Source organism: Eschrichtius robustus, chromosome 18 (assembly GCF_028021215.1).
Source record: "Eschrichtius robustus isolate mEscRob2 chromosome 18, mEscRob2.pri, whole genome shotgun sequence".
Lineage (NCBI taxonomy): Eukaryota > Metazoa > Chordata > Mammalia > Artiodactyla > Eschrichtiidae > Eschrichtius > Eschrichtius robustus.
This window is the reverse complement of record NC_090841.1, coordinates 12426439-12441507: the sequence shown is the minus strand read 5'-3', so window position 1 is coordinate 12441507 and position 15069 is coordinate 12426439. Positions and strand designations below refer to the sequence as shown.

Below are 15069 nucleotides of genomic sequence, written 5' to 3'. Positions count from 1 at the left end.
AAATACAGAAATTTTCCCATTACTTTCCTGGGCCTCACACCTCCTCAAACAGGAGCAGCCACTGTTTACTGAGCATAAACTATATGCAAGGCCCTTAACTTACGATACTTCATTTAATTATCATAATAATCCCATAGTTATGGGATTATTATATATAATCCCAAACTGTTTCCATCTTACATAAAGAACGCCCAGAGAAGCTAGATGCCCAAGTAAGTAAGTGCTCAGCTAGTAAGTGCTTAGCAAGGCATGGATTCAAGTTCAGCTCCAAAACCCACGCCTTTGGACCACTCTGCACCAGTGCCTCCTGCCTCGGACCAGGGGTCTTCCGTAAGAAAGTGGCTTTGCTGAGCCAAAGTCACACACGACACATTTGTCCCTGTACGAAGAAGACAGAAGTTAAATCGGGAAAGCCATCCCCAAAGTAATGGGTGGAAGTGTGTGTGCGTTTATATAATTTTATATTTCATTTATACTTTTACTGATAGTAAACCCAACCCTTTTAAACTTGATTTCCTCTGCAGCAGAAAACCCCGTGTCTAGCAGATCCCCGTGCCCTTCCCCCACAGGCGCCTGCTTCCTTGCCAGGCTGCGTCATCTGTTGAGGCTGGCGTGGTGGCCATGTGCCCGTCCTCGGATCATGATAGCATCTCAGTCCCACAGCCCTGGTCTTCCCATGATAGAAATTTATCATTTCTCCATCCTGAATTGATTTCTTTCTTTCTGGTTTGGATTGTGTTCGTTTTGCATGAGTTCACATCTTGGGTCTCATACGAATCGTCAGAGTCTCAACACCAGATTGCTCCCCAAAAGTGTTAGTATTCCACTCCCGCTGAACAAGGACATATGGCATCTGCCCTCTCTCCCCAGAGGTATCACGAAACAATCTTTTAATATTTTCCAGAGGTCCAGGAAAATAAAAGGGAACTAAGAATGTTTTGAATGGCACACATTGCTTGCGGGGGTACATTCTGTCATATTTTAAAGGAGGAATATGTATTAAAAAGACCAAGTACGCCTCTCCTCTGTTAATAATACGCTGTCACAGGGAAGGTTTTCCTGCAATAATGGATGCAGTAACATTGCTGCAGAGGCCGTCCCTCCCCTGGTCCCATGCCAGCGCATCCCGCCGTAGGGGATGCCAGGTCTGTTTCGATTTCTGCCTGTCTCCCCATAGCAGTCTCCAGTGGCCTCAGGAGCCCTGAGGACATGCTAAAGGATGTTGGTGGACTTTTGAAGCTGTTTTGTGGAGCCTTTCGAAACTGCAAAGAAAACTCAAGAAGCTGAAAAGCACTAAGAAGAGGTCCGAGCACGGGTAGAGGGCTCACAATGAGATGCCCTTCATCCCTGGCTTCCTGGCTCTGTGTGGACTAATTACCGTTCAAGCCATGGGTACCAGTGATGCGGTCATGAGCAGGGACAGTGTCTCAGGTGGCTCCTGGCCCTCCTCCCCACCTGCACTGGTTGCATGTTTTGGCACCATAGGCGTCAGAACTGGATTAAAATTCTAGCTGCTCGTGATTCCCTCTTTCTGTCCTCCACCTGTGAACCCAAAGAACTACACAACGAAAGCGCTGGCAATGAAGGTAGGCAGGCCCAAACCCACCCGAACGAGCTGAGACTTTAGTGTCAGCAACATGGGTTGCATCCACCTAGAAAATCTTCAGAATTTTCAAGAACCGGGTACCTATAGTTGGAAAGCATTTCCTTCTGAAGTGGGATTTGGAAGATGCATCAGCATGAAGAACTTTAAGTACCTCTCAGCTACCTGACAGCGTTCTTTCCTCTTTCCTTCCTAAAGATGCTCTGGCACCTGATAGCCATAGGGCCCAAGTTCAAATTCAAAATATAACTCTACTCTGAAGATGTTTGACAAGACACTCTGGGATGCCTCCGTTTTCTGCTTTACAGAGGAGGCTGAGATTTAGCTTTATTATGATCACTTGGTTAACAAAGGGTGCTGTTTACCAACCCCTCTTTCCTGGGGGAGGGGGTCTTTCTGTCACTGTCCTAACTGCAACCAGCCTCTGGAGTTTTCACAACTCCACCAACATGTTTGGAGCCCCTGCTAGTTCAGGCCTATGCTGGGCCATTTCCAGGGCTACAAAGAGAGTCAAGACGGGGCCCCTTTGCTTGAGAACCTGCCGCATAAGCAAAGGATTGCCTTGAAATTCAGTAAATGCTATGTCAGAGGAATGCCTGGGAAGCCACACTTCCTCTTCCACATGGTCTTTATAAAAATCTTCAAAACAGAGCAAACCACCAAAAGCACATTGGTCCAGAGCACCCTTTTCGTAAACATTCTGCTGCCCTCCAGGGCCGAGGGAAAGGGTGAGAAGACTGCCCCAGGGCTGAGAATCATTAAGTTAAACAAGATGGCTTTCTCCAAACCATTTTTAGTACAAATCTGAAAAAGTAGATTTAGTTCAAGTTTGTAAAATTCAGACATTTCTCCCTAGTAGTTCGAGCTCTAGCCTTGGGTCAAACTTAATAGGAAAGTGACCTTACAAATTGAGTTCCTGTAGACAAGGAGGAAAACAAAGCTTGTTCTGCTGTTGCCGCTTTGGCTGTGGCATTTGAGGTTTCTGTAATTTCATAAAAGGTCAAGAATAAAATTTCAGGAGCATACAAGCAAATGGCCTGATGTTCCACAGCAATCCAGGTGTCTTCTCTCCTTCTCGACACACGGAACTGTAGACTCCTTGAGGTCCAAGACCAGGTCTCCATCACCTCTGTAGCCACCAAAGAACCATGCTCATTACTGCTTGCTGAATGATTACCTGGGGGCAGTGGTCCTCAGAGTTTAGGGTATGCAGGAAGGCAGATATTTTATTTGAGGTTTTATTTCTTGCCAAATGTTTTCATTTACCAACTTAAGGCAAGCAATGAAGTTTTTATTCTTATGGTGTACATTTAGTCCTAGCACCTGTTTTTAGTCTCATTTTCCAGATTCAGCTACTTTCCCATAAACATGCACTTCTAGTAATTAAGGATTTTATTGTGACTTTATAGTTCTGTCCTCAAGGAATCCAGAAAGAAACCTTTCAGTATTAATTTTGGTGGTCCTCCACAGGGTTCACTGTCTGATATAAAATATGGGTAAATCTAATTGAGTGTTTAATCCTATTTTGTAAGGTTTTGGGTAGTCAACCCACAAGGTCCTTTTTCCTAGTAAGCTCTAGGGCCACTGCAGCCCAGGTTTGCTTGCATTTTCCCCTCAGCTGTAGGCTTAGCATCTAACCTGATTGTTTGGTGTCCTAGAAGCCAATACACCCTCTTGTTCCCTGGGAATTCTGTTCCTTGTCTATCCGGCTGTAGAGGAGGATTTTCAGCCTTCCTGGGTCCCACACCAGCTCTTTGCTTTGAGTGTAGCAAAGCTGAAGTGTTACTCATTCTAGGGAAACAGAGGATCAATTGGTAACCATGGGGAGGACAAAGCCAAGAAATTCTTCTATCTTCTGACCAGCACCATCCCATCCATCCCCTTTGTGAAGGCACTGAATCCAAGTGTCGGCTCCATTCTAGCTCTCTGTCCCTGCCTGGGACTGCTGGCTTTTATCAAAGCTGTCAGACCAAGAGTCCAGATTCCCTGCCATCAAATGAAACGTCTTAAACTAGATAGGAAATTGCTCATGTATTCCAGTCTTAGATTTGCTTTGTCATAATTTTTATTGATTCATGAAAAGCGGAATCCAGAAACACTTCAGCTTTTAGTTTTCCTCTTGATTAAATACGTTCAAATTTGCAAACAAACTCTTCAGAAGCCTCCTAAGAAGAGTTACTGAAAGGGACCCTGTGCTCCTTCTGTGATGCGAGGATTCCCCTCGTAGATGCGTAATTTCACGTTCTCATTTATCTGCGCGTACATTTTAAATTTCTAATGGGAAGTATTTTGTTGGCCCTCTAACTGAAGTGCTTTTTCTCCACCCCCATCCCATAGTACATACACACACAGCCTTGCTGAAGGTCTGGCGTTTATGTGGGGTTATCTAGCACCCCAAGCCCTGACTCAGCCTTCCTCCATCATGTTCTCTGCCCACACGGGGGCCTGAAGAATCAACAGAGGCATACTTGGGGCTCTCAGTCCATTTCTTCACGAGGCTGAGGCAATTCGGGTTCCTCTGGGTACCCCGCACCCGGGCAGGGGAACCACCCTGAGGCAGAGGGGTTTACCTCCTCGCATCCGAACCACAGCGCTCTCTAGTGGAGAAAATCAGCTTCACAATGATTGTTTCAATCTAGTTTCATTCATCAGATACAATTGTAACAACTTGGTCAATGTTTATTGTTTTCCCGCAGGCTAGTGCCCTGAAGGTCCTGGAGGTATAGTGGAAAAAGTATTTTTAGAAGTAAATGACATGAATGGTTTCTAAGATGCCCTTGAAACACACTGTTAATATCTGGCCTCATGATTTGTTTGGAGGCTCTCACTCTCTTGCTCTTGCCATAATGTGCAACTAGGAAATTCTCCATACTGAAAATTTTAAAACCCTATTTTAAAATTTTGTTCTTGATCACCTTCACTCCCATTGTATTCATCTGGACCCCTACAATTGGCCTTTATCTGTAGGTGAAAAGCTAGACTCTCTTGGTTTCCCCAGCAGATATGAAATGGCAGTGCTTGTGAAGTAGTGGCTTCTGATGATTATTAAGTATGTGTTGTGTCCTTTGACGGTAGACCTGTCGTGGTTGGCACTACAGTGTCCTGGAAATGGAAACACAAATGAGGAAGCTGTTTAAAGCTGCAGTGTGACTCAGCCCTCCTTCCCACACCCACCACGGAGGAGGGGCAATGTTGGCTGGGCTGCATGCGAAGCAGAGACCCCAAGAGCTCAAAGTTGTGATCTTAGTGCTGCCGTGAGGCTTTGGCAAAGCGAGTTTATTTTCATTGTCACCTCCATTTCACTTCTATCAAATGAGACAGCGATGAAAGGCCCAAGAGGTCACGGGATGCTCAGTTAATGGCTGTATCCCTTTCTATGCTCCTTGAACACCTCATCTGCTAGTTCTCCAGCGGAACACACAGGGGTGCAGACAGCCCAAGTCTAAAGAGTGTGAACTGCTTCTTGAGAGTTGTCAGGGTGGCCGTGAGAGCCATTCAGAAAACTGTCACAGCTACACTTCACTTCGTGGAGAGAGAACTTCAAGAGAGACTGGGAAGAAGACGGGCAGAAACTCACATCTGCTCCGTATCCTGACCACACCGCTTCAGAGGGAGGGGCAGAGCACAGCCACCTTGCAGGGGGAGTTATGCATGGGAATGGCAATAGCAGTAGTTTTATTACAAGTATGACAATGTTAGCAGCTTGTGAATGTTTCTATGCTGGCACGTTCGTTGTCCTTCCACTTGGTCAGCCCCTTAGAGTTCACTTATTTCTTTTAAAAAAGGAAAAGAATTTTTTACAAAATAGTTACACCACAATGCAAGATCAAAAATGAATCCTTAACAGGATGATCCAACAGATCTGAAATTAAGTTGTTTTTATTTTATTTTTTTAAAAAAACTTTCTCTTTGCAGGTCGACTGCTAGGGAGTATGCTCTGAAAATTATCAAGAAAAGCAAGTGTCGAGGCAAAGTATGTATAAAGTTTATTCTTATGAAAATACAGTGTTTTGGAGGCAGAAAGAAACACAAAGATGAGCTCCCGAATAAACATAAATTTACGCTTAGGAGTTGTGTTTCGGTGGAACAGAATGTTATATACGTATTAGGATATAACTTTATTCTATAAATATTCCTGGAATAAAAGTTAGTTGGAATGATTGGATGTTATTTCTGTTCCTTCTCTGTGTTTGCCTGTTTGCTTACTTCTTCTATTACTTTTGTGACCGAAGTTTCATTTCATCCTTCTATATGCAGTTATACTTAACATGGTAGGTTCTGAAATTACAAGCATCTTCTAAGGACCTTCAACATCTCTTGGCAATTCTAGGCTATGTGAATATCAGAATTTAAGATAGACTCCTTATATTTTACCCAAAATGCATCTCCCTTGATCTTCAAATAGTATAGTTCATTCGAGTGAGCTCCTCATGTATTTTGATGTGTATCTTGATTAAGGTAACTTTTGCCTTGAACAGGAGCACATGATCCAGAACGAGGTGTCTATTTTAAGAAGAGTGAAGCATCCCAATATCGTTCTTCTGATCGAAGAGATGGATGTACCAACTGAGCTGTATCTTGTCATGGAATTAGTAAAGGTGTGTATTTTGGAAAAAGAGATAAACCTGTACAAGGCACCCCACTCTTCTGTATAATAGAACTCTCTCCTTTATTTCCTCCCACCAACATCCAGTCTCTTATTTCTGTGCATTGGCATAATGGTTAAGAGTATTAGCACTAGAATTATACTCAAAAGTTCAAGTCCCAGCCTTGACCTAAATAGCTCCCTGATCTTAGGCATACCTCTCTGTACCTCGGTTCTCTCCTATGTAAAATGAGAATAATAATCGCTAGGAATAAAAATGGCTAGGAATGTTATTGTGAGGGTAAGAGGAATGTCTTTCACCAGCTTCTGTGACACAGAAAGTATTAGATGCCAATACAGTTGTTGTTACTGTTGTAGTAGAAGTTGTTCACTTTTCCAGGAACTACACCCAGAAGTATCATTATTATAAGAACAAGCTTTAAACTTTCAGACACCACCATAATAGAAAAGTAGCACCATCTTAATAATAATGTGAATAGTCTACCACCTTTCGCTGAAGGTTACAATCTCATCCTGTCACATAAAATTAAGTTTTTATTCTACTCAATCATAGGATATGGAATGGCCAAATGTTGACGATGGTTGAGTCTAGGTGAAAGGTAACCCCCTTGTTCCCTCTACTTCCATACTTGAAATTTTATTAATTAGAAGTTTTTAAAAATTGAATGTTTCATTTTCATGAGGTCGTAGTTTTCTCAAGCCTTTTTTATTATGTTACTCTAACTGAAGGCATAAGTAATTTCTACTTTAGTTGTAAAGTGATATAAATTAGTCACATCATTTTCTCCATCAGCGGTGTGCCAGTGAGCAGCTAGGGCTCCAGGAACCCTGTTTAGAATCGCTCACCTGAGCTGGTGGTGGGAATCAGCACCCTGGAATGTGGGGTTTCCTTTTGTAAAGATTTAAGACCAGGCAAGCATTTAATCAACTAATCTGTTACTATATAGAAGAATGTTCGTTCTAGGGCCTGTAAACTTGCATTATTCAGACTTTCTTTGCTTTACATCTGTTGGCCTTTTTTAACTTAGTGGTTATTTATGTTTATAGATGAAGCCTGTTCTTTTTCTACTTCAAGTTAAGATTTGTTTCTCTGAGGGTCAGGGCTTTTTTGTTTGTAGTAACACAGGTTACTGTCATGTTTGAGAATAAGGGAGATAAAAATGCTAACCGTTTATTCCAACAAAGAAAGGTCAGTTTCATTTATTCAGAAGATTTTCATGTTGGCACTTTATGACCAAATATAGTTTGGTAATTACCAACATTGTCCCTTAACAGCCTTTGTGAATTCTCTCTGGGTGACCAGGATAGCCTAACAAGGCCGGAGTGTGTCTGCATAGTCCAGCATTGGGACTCCTCAGTTGAGCCACTATATCGTACCCTTACATTTAGTCTGACCGAGAACCACCGTGAGGCCAGGTCTGAAAGCATCCCGAGAAGTGAAGGCCAACCCCAGGCTTGACCTGAAAGTCTCCCACGACATCCCCCCTGAGGAATTCGCTTGGCCTGTGCTTGTCAAACCCTGAGAGGCCAGCAGGATGCCCAGGAGGGCCTGAAGCTGTAGGATAAATGAGGTCTGTGCTCCAGAAAACAGTGAAGTGACAGTTCTTAAGAGTGAAATTCCATAATTACCTGGAATGGGACTTTAGACTTCTGGCTGCAGACGTAAACACGTGCACACTGCTTGTGTGTTCAGAGGAAGGGAGGCCTGTGGACGGGGTGGCCCTGGGGCCCGTTCCTGAGGGATCATTGGGAGTGAGAAAGACAAAGGGAGTAGAGGGGACACTCCGGGAAGCGGCTCTACTGAGGACGGGTGTGGAGTGAGGAGGGAGTTTGACCTGTTTGGGTAACCAGGGAAGACATACCCTACCTGGAGCATAAACGTAAGTGGTCTGGGTAGAGGCAGGAGATGAGGTTAAGCAAGTTGGAACGAAGGTTGGGGGCAGAGCGGGGAGGGCCGTGGGAAAGGAACGCTGATTTCATGACAAGAGAAGGAAACGTCGAGTGGGAAGGTGACAGTCCGTGCACACAGTGCTTTGGGTAAAGAGCCGGGGGATGGCCCGGAAGGCTGTGTCAGAGGCAGGCCTTAAAGGGAGGACTGGTAGATCTGTTGACTGATTTGCGGAGGGTGAAGAAGACATGAGATTACAGGCTGCCTGGAGCCTAGATAACCAGGGCGATGGTGGAGGCTTGGCAGGGTCACCCCATACAGCCCTACACAGGGTCCGGAGTGCTGTTCACGCGAACCACAGTGAAAACGCCACCTCCCGAGGTGGCATGGAAACAACTGCAAACCCGCACATAGCAGCCTTGCCTTTGCGAGAGACAGAATGTTGAGAGGGAAAGTGTCCATTTGGAAAAAAATGTATGTGCTTAGCTTGGGAACTGCTGCGGCTGAAGGGTCAGTGGGAGACACTCCCCTCCCCCGAGCAGAGGTTATGCAGAGTCACCGAGGACCAGGTCAAGATTTGAAAATGGTCAGCCTACAAGTGCTCTCTTTTGCGTTTGCTGTTTAAAAAGAAAAATTAAATCTCTTAGCCCGTCAGGTAACAGATGAACACAGCCAGCCACTGGGCTCGGCTCTTTGGGACCTCGTGCTCAAGAGGGATGCACACATTGTCAGTAAATCAGACCCAACTTCGCTGAAAGCGTTTCAAATAAATGGATCTAAAATTGGAGCCTAAAATCTTTGTTTCACCAAATAACGATAAATTAGCCAGGAACAATGGAAACAAAAGTTCAGATGAATAATGGTACTAGAAAACTTTCTTTGAAATTTCTCCACCCTCCTCCCTCTCTTTCATCTTTGGAGTGACAGTTTCTGGTCCTTTTCTCTGTTCTTACAAAGAAGCACATTATTGAAAAAGAAAACTACGCCCACTCCAAGAGACCTAAATCTAGAGAACGAAGAGAACTCTGTGTGTGTGTGTGTGTGTGTGTGTGTGTGTGTGCGTGCGTGTGTGTGCGTGTCTGTGTGTGGTGTTAATTTCACAAGGCAGCAGAACATTTTGTTAAGGGTGCAGTTTGCAGTGTTACCTGTTTCTCATTTTGGGAGATTTGCGATTATGAGTTTGACCTTCTGCTGGCACTTGGCGTGAGGCAGGTAGCACATGCCACCAGGATTCCCAGGTGTCACAAGGCCTCTGCCCTGGAGACCTGGCTCCGCTTCCCCTCCCTGGCTGGGAGTTGAAAGGCAGAGAATCCTCTCTCTCTCTTTCCTTTGAGCTCTGGAGGAAATGTCACTGGCTCTCACAGTGGGGAGAGACATCACTATAAGGTCTCCGGGCCTTTGAGAGAGAGGTGGCAGGAAAAGACCTCGGAACCCAGAGACCCTGAACGCATCCTTCACTCCCTTTATAGCGTGTCAGGCGCCCCTCCAGGCAGCCCCATCAGACCAGCTGTTAATGTGCTTCTCCTCCTGCTGTCCTCTCTCAGGGAGGAGACCTCTTCGATGCCATCACTTCCACTAACAAGTACACGGAGCGAGACGCCAGTGGGATGCTGTACAACCTGGCCAGCGCCATCAAATACCTGCACAGCGCCAACATTGTCCACCGTGACATCAAGCCAGAGAATCTGCTGGTAAGAGGGATTCCAACTCCAGGACGTCTTGAGTTCCAAGCACTCATGAGTGAATATGAACATTTCTCTCTTTTTTTCTTTTCCATTTTCTTAAAAAAAAAAAAATGACCGTAAAGGCTGGTTTCCAGCTGGCCTTCAGTAACTAGCTGGAAACTAGTCTGTTAAGTTGATCTGTCAGGGTTAGTGTACCGTTAGGAGCACGTAATTTATGAGCAAATAAAAACCCGAGGCAGGGGTACAGGAATGGAGCTCAAGAAGTCTAGGGCTATGGTTGAGACCATGGGCCAGGCCAGGACAGTCATGAGGAGCATGTACACTTACATTATTTATCAACAGCACTTTTGTGTTAGAAAGCTTCTACTTGGGGAAAAAAAAAAAAATGGAAGCCTTTTTAGACTTTGTCTTAGTCTCCCAATTTACATCCTAATAATCTGATCTAAGAGCTAAGAGAATAAATCATTGTGAGTTTTCAAGACACCAGCCCCTCAGCATAAAAATAACCATGATGAAGACGGATTTAAAGATCAGAGACATTTTGTCCTCCCTTTAGGCCTGTTTGGTTTGCTTTTCATGAACTTCGTATCTCTGGGGAAACATTGAGAGTTCTCCACGCAAGCAAAGGAGGATGTTCTCCTAATCCCATTGTTAAGGGGACAGTATTGAAAGAATTCAGGAGACAGGGGCTGGGCATTGGGGAGCTATAACTAGTGAATGTGGGAGTATCATAAATTTTGTTGGCTATTCAGGGTGGAATTTTAATGAAATATATTCAGTTTCTCACCCCCCACCCGAGATGCTAGTTCTTCTTTTACTTTCATTATCCAACCCCAAGAGTCATGTATTATATGACTGTTAGTTTGTCCATCTCTTCAGAAATCTGGGAAATGAGGATTCTCTTTCTAAAGCAGTGTTTCTCCAACAGTGGTCCAAAGACCCCCTGCATCAGAATTACTCCCAGATGCCTGTTAAAAATGTCAATTTCTGAGGTTCCCTGCAGCCCCACCAAATCAGAATCTGGTGACTGGTGACGGGGTGCAGATCTGCATTGCAACCAGCTCCCCACGTGATCTGAATGAACACTCAAGTTTAACAGCAGATGAACAACCCAACTCCCACTACCAATAAAGGCTGTTAAGATCTGCTGTCCTGGAGAACCACCTCTGTGCTCACCCCATGCTAAAGACTTTACACTCGGTATTTCATTTCATCCTCACAACAGCCTTATGGGGTAAGGTCTATTACTGTCCCATTTCACAGGTGAGGAAACGGGGTGCCTAGAAGTTGAAAGACCCACTCAAGGTAATCACAGCTCTTAAGTGGAAGGGCCAAGGTCACAACCTATGTCCTATTCCAAAGCTCAAACTTTTAACCACTAGACTACATAAAGCCATGAATTAGGGAGAGAGGTCTACTGTGTGCTTGCTCTGTGCCATGGACTGTGCCAGGGAACAGAGAGACATATGCCTTCACGGAGGGGCATTCAGGTAGGAAAAACAGGCATTCAAGAAATAAATATACAAGCAATTAGTTAATTGCAATTAAGTTAGTAATCTTGTAGCTACTGGCTAATGAAGGCGGTTGAGGTCAAATGATGGAGTTCTGACTTAATTGCCCCTCAAATTCCACATCTCCACAGTAGCCTAAACATTCTCTTCTGCATAGTGCCTTGTCTGCACTCATTCTTCCCTGTGTCCTGACTTAACGTAGGATTGTCTCATGGGAACGGACTTACAACTGAGCCTTTGTTTAAAAACTTCTCTAAGCTCCGAAAATTCAGTGACTGAAAATTAAAGTTTCATTTTCCTTTCCGCTTTTGCAGTTCAGTTTTGTGTACCCGTTGTTCAACCTGCTTTTCACCACAGCACTGTTTCTATAAATGCCATAAATGGTTACATAGCAGTGTGCTTTTACTAAAATGAAAATTTGCAGGATACTTTTTAAGTACTGTGCTCATTTGAACATATTTTACTTTAAATTACCCAAAAAGAAAAAAAGTTCTCTCCCTTTTCCCTTCCTTTTCTAATTTAAGAATGTGAAAAATGTATATATGCACATATATATATTTATATGTGTACACATATATATAGACAAACACAAACACACACACCATTGCAGTCATTCGTAATGCAGGTTTAAAAAATATATATGAAAAAGTAAAGTAATTCTGCTTCTCCAGTATAGTAATTTCTTTCTATAGGAGAGTGGTAAGGATTGGTGAGGTTTGCAGGGATAAATCTACTATAGGATAAAATAGGTAGAAGAATAGAATAATTTTAACAAAATTAGAATGACATCACTAATTGCACTTGAGACTTCTATTAACGTCATATTCTGTTGACCTTTATGTGGAAATAAGAGAGAATTGTCATGGGAAGCACAAAATCACATACTCAGGATTTATAGTCAGATGGGCAAAAGTTCACAACCAAGGGCTTCACTCTTCCACTGTCTAGTCTTCTGACCTTGAACAAGATACTTAACTTCTTTGAGCCTCCTTTAAGGGGACTGTATGAAGATAAAGAGATACCATGGGACTATTAGTTCCCTTCTTTTTTATTCCCCTTTTATTTGTAATAAAAATTAAATTACCCCTAAAAATAAAACTGTTTAACAGTACAATGTTACGTTGTAACAATCATTTTTCATCTTTTTTGACATTGCTTTTAAAATGTTACTATCCTCCCAGGCATGGATTTGCCATCTTGTGGCAGAATGTAGAGCTAGAGACTATTTTTGGGAAAATGCTATAATAAATTTAATGCAGAGAGTTTCAATCCATTTTCTAACTACCGGGAAACTGAAAGAAATAAAAAAGGCCTCACTGCACACTTTGCATTACTGTTTTATTAAGAGACCTCAAAAAACCCCTAAATTGTTAGACTGCTGATAAATTTTTGCTAATTAAGTGTTTAATGTTTGTTATAAGTAGCAAAGAGTTATTTATAAATGTAGACATTTCAGCTATAGATTTCATTTTATATAGCATCATTGCATATGCAGAACTTTTAGAATTTTTTATTTTTAAGTCTTATAGAACAATATACAAATATCGTAGCTTGGCCTTAAGGATCTATATTAATCATATGGATGATTTATTCAAGTCTTAAGTATTTGATCAAGTCAAAGCATTTTAATGAGAAAGTTTGACTTACAGTGATGTTTCCAGCTACATTTTAGGCAAAAACTGGGAACTGACCCAATAGGAATAGCTCTTATAATGGTATTATTGCATTGTTACTAAGGGTTTTTTTTAAAAAAATAAGTTAATCATGCCAGTGATTTTACGTGATTCTTTCTGCTTTAATTGTCAGGCCTGGTGCTTAGTGATCGTATGGATGAGTGACAGGTGAATGAGAGGGTGGATTAGATAAGAGAGTGAGTGAATGGTGATACTTCACATAATAGAGGACAGACCCACCGTGACAAGCCCTAGTCGTTTATCAATTCATCTATTACGTTGAGGACTTATGTTGGCCACAGACTAAAATTCTCTGAGTAGGGGGAGAGATTACAGTGCTTCCCCAGCTGCACTTATGCATGGAACCATTTTGTGTGTGTGTGTGTGTGGGTGAGAGTGCCATGATAGTTTATGACAAAAGGGAACCTTTTGCTTTAAAAAAAACAAACAAACCCATAAATGGTCTGAGATCAACTGCTTTCAGTTTACATGAGTCACCACTAGATGGCAAGCTTGTACCCTCGGCAGCAAAAATCATCAGTGGCAGCCTGTTTTTTGCAGGGAGCTGGGAGGGTCTTTTTTAAAATGTATATGCAGATGCCTCCTTCTTAGGAAAATTAAAGTCTTTATGGCAAAAAATAACTTACATCACTAGTTTTTATTAGATTCCGATTCCAGAAATAAACACAGTAATTTTCTTGAGATATAAAAATTTCTGTTCAAAAAACTTTTTGCTTCCAAACTCCTTAATACTGTCTGGGAGAAAGCAGTCTCTCAGGGTTACTGCTTCTCTTGGTCAGAAATTTTCTTTTAGCAACTCTCTGTCGAGGTGTTCGTGCCTGTTCCTCGCTGCCCATCAAAATGGCATGTGCAGCTAATGACCCTCATTTTCATGAAATGGGTTGAATCTAGTAATAAATTATCTTGTTTTCCCCCAAGTGATGACCATAGGTTGGCTCCAGCTCTTCTTAGTTTCCACTTCAAGCCAACACTGAGCTCACCAGATCATGGATTTCCTTCTGTCTTAATCCCATGACCCTTAATCCCCAAATAAACCCATTTTGTGATAGGATCACTAACTACACTGGTAGATAAGGCCAGTGCCACAGATGGAGCGCTAGAGGTTGTAAACAAAAACACAGTTGAGTAGATTTGTAGTCAGTCCACTGCATGATGAACTTGAGCCACCAGAGTGTTGATGAACGGGTTGGGGATCACCCTAAGGAGGGAGCTGTGGATCTCACAGGAGTCTGTCACTAGCCCCGCCCTAATCAGCATTGCCAGTGAGCCAAGATGAAGATGTATTCTATATATCAAATGACAGACTTTGAGATCCAAAACTATCTTTGGCTCCATAAAGGCCCCAAATCAGTAAGATGAAATTTAACAAGAGATAAACATAAATCTCTATAGACTAAGTTGGTTTTGGTATAGTTGTTTTAAGGACCATTGCAGAAAAACAGTGATGGGAAAATTTGGCCCAGTTTAAAGGCTATTCACTGACCATAAGTTCACTGTGAGTCTTAGTGTAACACAACTGCCAAAAATACCAATGTGCCCTTAGACTCCTTTCACTGAAAGAGTGTCGCCATCAAGAGAGTCCCTGCCCTGCTTATACCACGTGACAGCAGGTGGGAGGGACCCGAACACATCACATCAGGGGCCTGGGTTCAGCCCAGAGAAGGGATGGTGAGAGTGGAACAGATTGGCCCTCATCGAAGGCTGCCAGATGTAAGACGGGAGAACGTTTTTGTGCTGTGTATGTGAGCACTAAACTCAAACTAAAGAGAAGACATTAATGACAGGTTTGAGGTTGACATAAGGAAAAACTTTCTAACAATTACACCTGTTTGAAAAGTCAGTGGCTTTTATTCAGGTCACTTGTAGTCATTGAAAATGTCCAAGCAGAAACGGAATGATCGTTTTTCATAGGTGTTTAGAAAAAAATTCCTTCTCTCTGAATTTGGTTAAAAGTTGAGGGAAAACAGAAGAAAAAGAACATTTTCCCCAAACATGATTTAATAGACTAATATGCCAGTTACTGTACTAAGCATTCACTGAGGGCCCTTCTCCAAGGATCTGTGATTCCATCGGGGGAAGAAG

General features: G+C 42.8%; 1 protein-coding gene across 2 annotated transcripts in view; it reads left to right on the top strand.

The window, feature by feature from the left end:
- DCLK1 (doublecortin like kinase 1) overlaps positions 1–15069 on the top strand; it is a 328724-nt gene that overhangs the window by 270525 nt on the left and 43130 nt on the right. For both annotated transcript variants that reach the window (XM_068526990.1, XM_068526989.1), the window contains exons 9-11: positions 5519–5576; positions 6082–6201; positions 9642–9788. In XM_068526990.1, coding sequence (XP_068383091.1) covers positions 5519–5576; positions 6082–6201; positions 9642–9788 — 325 coding nt within the window. The remainder of the gene's footprint in view (positions 1–5518; positions 5577–6081; positions 6202–9641; positions 9789–15069) is intronic.